This window comes from Triticum dicoccoides, chromosome 6B (assembly GCF_002162155.2).
Source record: "Triticum dicoccoides isolate Atlit2015 ecotype Zavitan chromosome 6B, WEW_v2.0, whole genome shotgun sequence".
Classification (NCBI taxonomy): Eukaryota; Viridiplantae; Streptophyta; class Magnoliopsida; order Poales; family Poaceae; genus Triticum; species Triticum dicoccoides.
Window position 1 is genome coordinate 56,957,188 of NC_041391.1, and position 9,560 is coordinate 56,966,747.

At 47.0% G+C, this 9,560-nt stretch overlaps 1 protein-coding gene across 2 annotated transcripts; it reads right to left on the reverse strand.

The window, feature by feature from the left end:
- Positions 1 to 707: 707 nt before the first annotated feature.
- Positions 708 to 5,532, reverse strand: LOC119320168. Of its 2 annotated transcripts, XM_037594278.1 has the most exons (5): positions 4,415 to 5,532; positions 3,070 to 3,172; positions 2,536 to 2,665; positions 1,188 to 2,063; positions 708 to 1,110 (listed from the first exon to the last, which is right to left on the reverse strand). In XM_037594278.1, exons 1-2 carry the CDS (start codon positions 5,529 to 5,531, stop codon positions 3,117 to 3,119), a joined length of 1,173 nt encoding a protein of 390 aa, XP_037450175.1. In that variant the 5' UTR covers position 5,532; the 3' UTR covers positions 708 to 1,110; positions 1,188 to 2,063; positions 2,536 to 2,665; positions 3,070 to 3,116. The 2 variants fall into 2 exon arrangements, with proteins under 2 accessions (XP_037450175.1, XP_037450174.1); XM_037594277.1 differs by lacking the exon at positions 2,536 to 2,665.
- Between the last annotated feature and the right edge of the window lie 4,028 nt (positions 5,533 to 9,560).

Here is a 9,560-nt window from a genome sequence, read left to right on the forward strand (position 1 = left end):
TATTGAAACGCTTCTGATTTCGGTCTACGAGGGTACGTGAACACACTCTCCCCTCTCGTTGCTATGCATCTTGTAGATAGATCTTGCGTGATCGTAGATTTTTTTTTGAAATTACCGCATTCTCCAACAAAACTCCACTATCCAATGGCAACTGGATGAGAGGCCTTCATCTGCAGTGTTTTTGGTCCCTTCCAACAAATTCAACTTGTCAACCTCTCCGAAGAGCTTGATACAATTTGTTGGAAGACCTCCACTTCCAATACCTACTCTGCCTCCTCGACCTACAATCTACAATTCTTGGCTCCATCAACCGGCCCACCCTGAATAAAATTTGGCACATCAAATCTGAAGGAAAAGTGAGGTCCTTCACTTGGCTATTGGTGCAAAACCGGCTTCCCACCACTGATCAGTTGCGAGCGAGAGGCTGTGATCACGATGTCACTTGCTCTCTTTGTGATAGGCCGCTGGCGGCTCACCTGCTCTGCCATAGCCCTTCCCCTGTTGAAGTCCGTTTTTAAGTTGCACTGCACTCATCAACCCAGTCAAAATGCTGCTGCAAGCTTAAACAACTCACAGTTCCTCACAGCACAAGGTTGGTGGGCTCATCACAGCTCAAGTTCCAAGCAAGACGCCCAGCAAGCAATGTACTTCGCATGGAATATGTGGAATGAACGCAACCTCCGCATCTTCCAGCACTCTCCCTCAACTCCTGATGAGATCACCTATGACTCTTACAGCAGCACTCTTCAAATTCTTTATCTATAATGCAAAGGCAGAGCACGTGCCATTTTTCCTCAAAAAAGACAAAGCCAAGTGGCTGAAAATTTACACTCAGAGACGGATAAACACAAGGCAAAAAAATATTTGTGGGCTTTCTCATCCTCAGGCCGTCGGTTGATATATGGAGTAGACGACCGCAGGTGAGCATGGTTCATGTCAACCACGACCATGGAGGCCTCACCATGAAACTCCTCCTTCCGCAACAGGTAGCACAGAACATCCGGGTCATCAGCGCTGATGATCAGGAACTCGGGAAGACGCCGATGAGGTACACTAGGATGCGCCAAACGGCGCTCCAGGTCGATCACACAATGTGGCTCCCACTCGAACCTGGAGTCACTGCCAGCATGTCACGTTCAAAGTCTAAGTGGTGAGCCGCGTGAGCCGCGAGGGTGAAGGACACATACATGGAGTGGCCGCTGCCCATGTCGAGGCGAACGGTGGTCTTGTTCCTGCTGACGGCCTCATGGGCAGCGCCTAGGTCGCCGTACCAGTGGGTGCGGCCGATGCAATCCAGCATCACCCAGTCGGGGAAGACACGACGGTCTCCCTCCTCCGGCTCCGCTGGCCATGGCGACCGGGATCGGGAATAAAGCAGCCACCATCTCTATAAACCCTAAACCTAGCTAAAAATAAGGCGAGAGACTTAAGTTATACTAGCAGGGCAAGATTATTGGGCCAGGCAAGCAGGTGCAATACAACATCAACTAGCGAGAATCAAATACTGCAATAGAAATTAATCCAACACACGCAGACTATCACACATACGATGCACTTGATAAAATCATGGAACATAAGCAAATGGAGTGACACAACGAAAACTGACAGACACACACACGCACCAAATGTAAGCCAAGGCCATCGCAGGCAGGCTAGCTTTCATAATTCCGCCAGTGGAACAATAACTGAAGCAAGACGAAGTATTCATCATGAAAGTTGAATGACTATTTGTGTCCAGAAATTAGATAAGAGTCGTGCTATACACACGGCAAGTTTTGCACGATCCATAGACGATAATTGAATCCAGCCGGGTATGCATATGACTGAGAAGGGCACTAGCCGCTGGATTTGCACGTCGTGCACCTGTCGGGCACAAGTATCGTGCGGGAAGAAGTTTCGATTAGATAATACCAGCGCGTAGTTACCGAATTAAACGATTAATTCCTGCAGTTACTCTCCACACTTGAGTGTGGTACAGAGTCGGTGAAGTGCACAAAATCGAAGAACCTGCAGCATATAATCCCATTTCTGCATCTCAGCAAGCAGAACGCAGTTCTAGACACCTGTGGAGAAATCATGGGAAACCCGTTAAAGTTATACGGTCTCATAATTTGTGCGTGATTCGAACTGTAGTAAACATTAGTTTCACCACTGGATATTGTGCTGAGAACTCAACCAACAATATTTGGGAGAAAACAGTAACAGAAACAGCAAACGCAAATATGTAACATGCAGTGCGGTGACATACTTTCAGCTTCTAGAGTAATAAAAACAGAGAACGCAAATAGGTAATACCAATGCAATTCTAGACACCTGAGACCAGATTTTTTAGAGGAAAAAGGCTCTCGCCCAGGCCCCATTTCCGCTGCTGAAAACAAAACCAGGTAACAAAGTATACTTTGAACAGCACACGGGAGTAGGCACATGCGCCAGACCAGCAACAAACATGACAGAAACTAGAACTAACAGACCAAAACACATCCTCAGCTTCAAAACAAAAAAAGCCTCACAAGCACTACGCATCGACAGACAAACCTGACAGCAGATGTTTGCAACGTTGATGGCCAATTTGACTCCACGTGAAACATACTAATGGAAGAACCTACATACTACAGCACAGAATCCAAGTCCTGCATCTCCGGAACCAGGATACAATCCTAGACACCTGTGGAGTGCTCAATGTCATTAGTAAAACCAATTTGCCATTTCATTCATGGAGAAGTGATTAGAGTTATACAATTTCTCATTTTTGGCATGATCCAAACAGTAGAGAGGGGGAGAAAACTCGAGCAAATAGAAGAGAAGGTAGCTGGGTGAAGGAGTGATGAAGGGGACAGAAAGCGGCTGAGGAAGGGATGAGGAAGTGAGGCCTGGAGGAAAGATCCAAACGCCAATAAAGAGCGGTAGGAGGCGGCCAGGTTGGAGTGAGCTGAGCTAAGGTTCATGGAGAGTATCTCGAGTCCTCGCTTGGATTCGGGTACTTGAGAAATCATTTTAAAGAGGATAGCAATATGTTTGTTCAAAAGAATATTTCAGATACCTCAACTTACATACAGAAGACAAGCTTACCTACTCAACCAGTACGTCATAATAACATACTGAACCAGACAGTCATCTTAAGTGTTGTGCAAAAGTTCAGCTCCATTGTGTCCTCCACCACCAATGCTTGTTTCTACAAGCATAAGAAGTCAAACAACCAATGATATTCCAATGGAAAACCAACTAAATACTGGAAGGCATCAAGGAAATATTTAGATGAACTCAAAAGGTGCAATTTGAGAAGAAAAAACAGGTGAGCTTTGATACAGCATTGACAAATCCTACCAATATAAGAAATTGTGCCTATTCAGATTTAGTCTGTCTTCAAATAAATTAAGCCTGAAAAGATGAAATAAGCTCAGTTTATTTAGAAGGGTGGCCACTCGCAGCTCGTATAAGTTATAAAACAAGCAATTGTTTTACAAATTTTAAACCTAGTCATTGTTACAGCAGGAGTCTCATAGAGATGATAAAATAAGCAATTCATTTACAATTTTCTAACCGAGTCATTGTTACAGATTTACAGGTTTTTAGCAAGATAAGCACAGATAAAAATGTTGAATGGTAGAAGCATAAGTCGCTTTAAGCTTCCAAATGCAAGTATTAAGCTAATCTATTTGACATTCTAGTTGGTTCAAGCTAGATTTTCTTTTTTTTCTTTTTTTTGCGAGGAGGTTCAAGCTAGATTTTCATGCAGTCATCGTCAACTTCCAACTGTTAAGTTCTAATCTGAAGTCAAAAGTGTACTGGAGATATGAACTAGCACTACCATTATACACTTCTTAGATGCTCCCTCCATTCCAATGAACAGGGCACGCACATATTTCAAAATTCAACTTTGACCATTAATTTAGCCAACAAAATATATGTTATGTTACTTCAAAATTATACAACTGAAAACTTTTTTTGAAAACGAATTGAACGATATAACCTTTGTCACAATAACCTACATTTGGTTGGTTAAATTGATGGCCGAAGTTTCATTTTGAAATTCATGCGCCTTATTCACTGGAATGGAAGGAGTATGTCAATAGGCAGGTAACAATGAAATTCAGTCCAATTATTATGCACAGCATTTGGCAAACTTGGTTGCACAAGCAGAATTGGTGACATAAACTAAACTAGATACCACAAGCAAATATATTTCCAGATCATAACAACAACATGAACACCATTATACACGCATTGGGACAGGACACTACAGTGCAAAATTGCAATATATAGCAGAAATCATCAAGCAGCAAAATAAATTAGTGATATGGCATAAATTAAAAATTGTTAGCTTAAACCTAACGGATGTCAACAACATTTCATTGACTAATTGTCGAAAACAAGCTGATTTCGTTATACCCTCGGTGTCAAGGCATTACGTTACCTCCAGTATAGACACTTTCGAATGGTTGATGGAAATGCCAACTGCTGGCTTCGTACATCTTGTTGAATTGCAATGACTCAAGCTGGACCATGAAGTGGCCGGCAACCGTCTGCACCACCACCGCATTATTGTACTCAGCCAAGCCTAGCATCACCGTGGGCTCTTTCTCCTCTGAATTCAGGGAAAGTAGCGTGTCTAGCTCAAAAGTTCTTCCCAGCACCCATGAAGCCTGGCCATCACAATCAATCTTCCTCCTCCACAACTGGACATTGCAGTCAGACTTGAATAGAATACCAGGCCCACCATCCTCTGCCCGCATAACCGTGGATTGGCAACTACCCACATCAAGAATATCTACAGGCCCTGCTATCACGGTTAGGATCCTCTTATTCAAATCAAACTCAAGGATTCTAGAACAGACACCCGTAATCAGATAGTGAAGGGAATCCCCAATCAGCACAGGCACCCCCCTAAAATCGAAGTCAACTGGCACCTCATTTGGAAGCGGAGTCGAGACGAGATTGCCCCATACGCCCGCCTCGGACGAGTAGACGCAGGCGGTGATCACTTGTTTGTCTCTGCCCAACAAGACCACCTGGAAGTGGCGGATGGCCCCGGCGGCGCGAAGCACCGCCCCGCCGATCCCCTGCTTCGTGTCGAACCCCGGGGGAATGTCTAGGCGGTGCTGGTCTCCGGTGACGGGGTCCCACACCAGGACCTTGATCCAATACGGGAGGAACATGAGCAGGAGGCCGTGGCGGCAGTCGAGGAAAGTGATGGGGCCGCGGCCGCCGAGCTGCAAGGAGAAGCGCTCGGCGGGGACACGATTGGGGGCCTCCATGGTGGGCACGAAGGAGACGACCGGACTTTGCTTGTCCCTGATGAAGCAGCCGAGGATGGGAGGGCTGCGGCGGTGGCGGAGGCGGAAGCGGCCGACGAAGCCGGGGTCGGAGACGAGGCGGCGCCAGCGGGTGCAGACGGCGGAGGCGCGCGGTAGGGAGGACGGATCCGGGGAGAGGCGGAGGAGGATCTCGTCGAGCAGGTCGCCGTCCTCCAGCGGCGGCGCCGACGCCGGGCGGGGGCGGAGGCGGCGGTGGCGGCGGAAGCTGGGCGTCATCTCGCTCTTCTCACTTGCTCGTGTGGGTGGGGTGCGGTGGACCCAAGCTGCAGGTGAGATTGAAGCCCAATAGTTTTTTTCTTGAGGCCTCCTTTCCTTCGTCATAGGTTAAAAATCCTATCCAGAAATAAGAGATGAATGTTCCTACAAGCTCTCACAGCGATTTGGATTCTGGTCCGTCGGATCTGGTTGCTTGATGGATTTTGGGCCGTCGGATCGACCGCATGGAAGACATCGGCCGTCGGATCTAGGCTGAGCACTATAGGAATGAATAGTTACCCCGTTTCGTGCCACCGCTTGTGAAATTGGATGGCCGCCGATGGCATTTTCGACATTTCGCCTAGGGGTGTATAAAAGGAGACGACCCGCGTGGAGATGACCTAGCCGCTCCCCAGCCCGCACTCGCGCCCCCTTCCTCGTCCTAGCCGCCCCGCCCGCATTGCCCCGCCCTCTCCTCTCCCTCTCCCTCCCTCAGTCCTCGCCGCCGCCTCGCCCCTCAGACCACGCCACAGTGGACCTCTCTCCTCGTCTCCCTCGTGCCACGCCGCCCGCAACCTCTCTCCCTCCTGCGCCTGCCTCTCTCTCTCCCTCCCACGCCCCCCTCCCTGCCTCGCCGCCGACGCCGCTCACCCGGGCACCCGCCGCGCCTGCTCGTGGTGCAGCCACGCCTCCGCCGTGGCGTCCTCCACCTAACCCTAGACTGGCCACAAGCGCAGCGGCGAGGACATCCTGGGCGGGAGCGGCCCTGGCTCGTGGCAGCGAGGCCATCCCTGACTTGCAGAAATGGCTCTAGGCGAACGACGGCAGAGCGAGGCCATCCTGGGCAGGAGCGGCCCTAGGCGCAACGGCGGATCCCGTCTCTCCCTCCTTTATCCCTCTATCAACATGCTTTGATTCTCCTATCTCTTCTTGATTTATTTTCTCTCTAAACTGCAGCATGAAGAGGCCAGATTCGACTTCAGGTCCGGAGTAGGCCCAACATCAGTGTGGCATCCAGCTGATCCATCTTTCTTCGTTGGTGATTTTGCCCTCGGGTATAACTCTAATTCACCATGTCATGTTTCTGTCATGTGCTTCTCCGTTTAGACATAGCTATTTTTTTTGATCAATATTTTGCCTCAGGCAGCTATAGGAAAGCTGAATAAAATCTACTATAACAAAGCATGTTTTGAGACGTGACAGAAGAACAGATAGCTGGAATGAATACAAAATATTTTTACAACTACTGCTAATGTGTGATTAGTAGTAGGACTTACTATGCTCTTTCTGCCTGTTGATCGTCTCATTTATTCATCCAAATAGTAAATGAGAACAGATAGATTCAGTTATTTTTGATTTTCCAGGTTCATATTCATATCGTTATGTAATGGTAAATGAGATGGCACTCCGCCGCAGATAGTTAGTGTGACCGCATCAGGCGTGGGCGCTCCCGCAGGCGGAGCAGCAGCAGCAGGTGAGGCTGTACACGGCGGAAGGGGAACCGGCAGGGTACACGACCAAGTGGGAGGAGCTCCATCCGGTTTCGCAACACCTTCTCCTGCAAATCGAGCAGGTTCCTGGCCATATCGCATCTCGTGCGTGTCAACCTCCCCCTCCCATCATCAGAATGGAAGGGAAGAGAAGACAGAGCGCGAGCAGGTTTGCCGGCGGCCAAGGCGCTCGCAGATCCGTCGGCACCGTCATCCGACCCCGGCTTCCGAGTGTGCTCACACCATGGACTCCTCGAGACGCCGCCCTCCCTCCTACTCCAACCCTAACCCTAGCATTGCTTCTGTTGGTCAAGGTGCTCTTGGCCCCTCCCCTCCCCTCATGCTGCTGTTGTTTTTGGCCCCTCCCCTCCCCTCACGTTGATGCTTTTTTTGGTACACAGGTGCTCGCACGCGTCCAGCAGCGAACCCTAGCCTCGGACGGCAGCAGCGGCCATCACTTCTATCCTAGCTATGGAAGAGATACTATTTAGGTATCTGCATTTTTCTTACACGGTTCAGTTTGCTATGCCTGTCGATGGGTTGATTCAAGATAATTTGTGCTCCTGCTATCTAATTGATTGGTCTATATATGCTTTTTAAGATGAATCACTTTATGCAGAAGATTGGCTGCTAAAAGTTGGTAGTTTGCGTTGTGCTGCACATTACTAACTCAAATAATTAAGCACTTTATGCTATGATGTTGATTTTAAGTTCTCAATTTTTTTGGCATGGATTGTTTGGGGCTTCTCTGAAATAAGCTTCTGTAATGCAGGAAACAACATGAAGAGATTTAATGAAGAGACATCCCAGGATTCTGCGGAGATGATGAAATGCTTTGTAGAAGTCAGGTACATATTTTGAACTTCTAATACTAAATTATCCTTTTGGTTGCTGGTTGCGCGGGCAAGCAGCATCGCTCAAACATACACTTGAAATTTATCTAGGTTCAGTTAGGCTCTGCGTAGTGATTATCTCAACTTATGCAATAACAACTATGCCATCATGATGTGCAATTACATATTGTTTTAGTGCTATAATTTGTTCTGCCTTCCATGTTTTACAGTATTGACATGTGGAGATTGTATGCCCTTTCCATGAATTGAGTTCTATGTAATTATTGGCGATGCATTGACATGGTTCTGGTAGCCATTATGATGCATGATGCACCACAATGTCAGTTCCTTTCTATCACTGGTTTTTGGATAAATCTTGCTGCAGTGAAACCGCAAGAACGATATGGATGTGAATGAAAAGGGTGTTGTTTATTAGTCTTATAATGGCCTGACATGCTGTCGTTTTTTCTTAGTATCTGAAAAGGCAGACCAGTTTTGCAATGAATATTTATATTTTCCGTTACATTTGGTCATAAGATTTTACTTTGCTTTGCCATGAGAGTTTCACTTCATGTAGCTACTACACCAGGAGAATTGTATGCTTGCATTGAGGAAAATGTTATGCCGACCGCGGCCAAGCACTACAGGAATCAGCTACTTTGCCATCAGCCACGGCGGACGGCAAAGGCACGTATGGCGGACGGCAAAGGTCTTTGCCGTCCGCCGCTGACGGCAAAAGTGGAGGGCAACGTACGGGACGACAAAGAGCTACATTGCCGTCCGCTTCGGGCGGCTGACGGCAAAGGGTCCTTTGCCATCAGCTACCGACGGCAAAGAATACTGACGGCAATAATTGCGCTGTTACTCCGTTAGGTGGTTAACGGCAAGCCTTTGCCGTCGGCCGCTGACGGCAAACATCGAAAGACCTTTGCCATCCGCCGTTGTAGGCAAAGTTTTTTTCTCTTTGCCGTCATCCACTGTTGGCAAACTGACCAAATAGGTCAGCCTCCCAGGAAGCACAGTTGCCTGCCACGTGGCCTCTTTGCCGTCCGCTGCTGATGGCAAAGAGACCTTTGCCGTCGGTGGCTAACGGCAAAGAGCCTGCATATTGGCTCTTTTTTCTATTTTTTTAAATCCAACAATTTTCACAGCAAATATATATGACATATATAGATATATTTCACAGAGCTATTTAACAGCACATAAGTTTCATCGTACATACATATATAGTTCCATTGACTCATGCATAGCAAGTTCCATCAAGATAGCAAAGTTGCACATACATATTACAATGCAAAGTTTCATCAAGATAGCAAGTTCCATCGTAGCAAGCTAGAAGAATACTAGAAGAGAATGAAATTAAAAACAAGCACTCCATCATAGCAAGCTAGCTTCCGAGAAGTGAATGAAATCTTCCAAATGGCAAATAAGAAAGTTAGGAAAAGGTGACTAGAAGAAGACTAGAAGAAGAAGCATGCCATCGTTTGTGAGGTAACTTAGGTGAAATGGATCGTTTATGAGCTAACTTAGGTAAAATGCATCATTTTAGAGCTAATGTAGGTAAAATGGATCGTTTATGAGCTAACTAAGCTAATTATGCCGTTTTTTACATAAGTAAGGTAAGTACATGTCATTATTGAGCAAACCTAGTTAACTAAGCATATTATAACTAACTTAGGTCATTTTGGAGGAAACAAAGCTAAGTATAGATCGTTTTAGAGCTAACT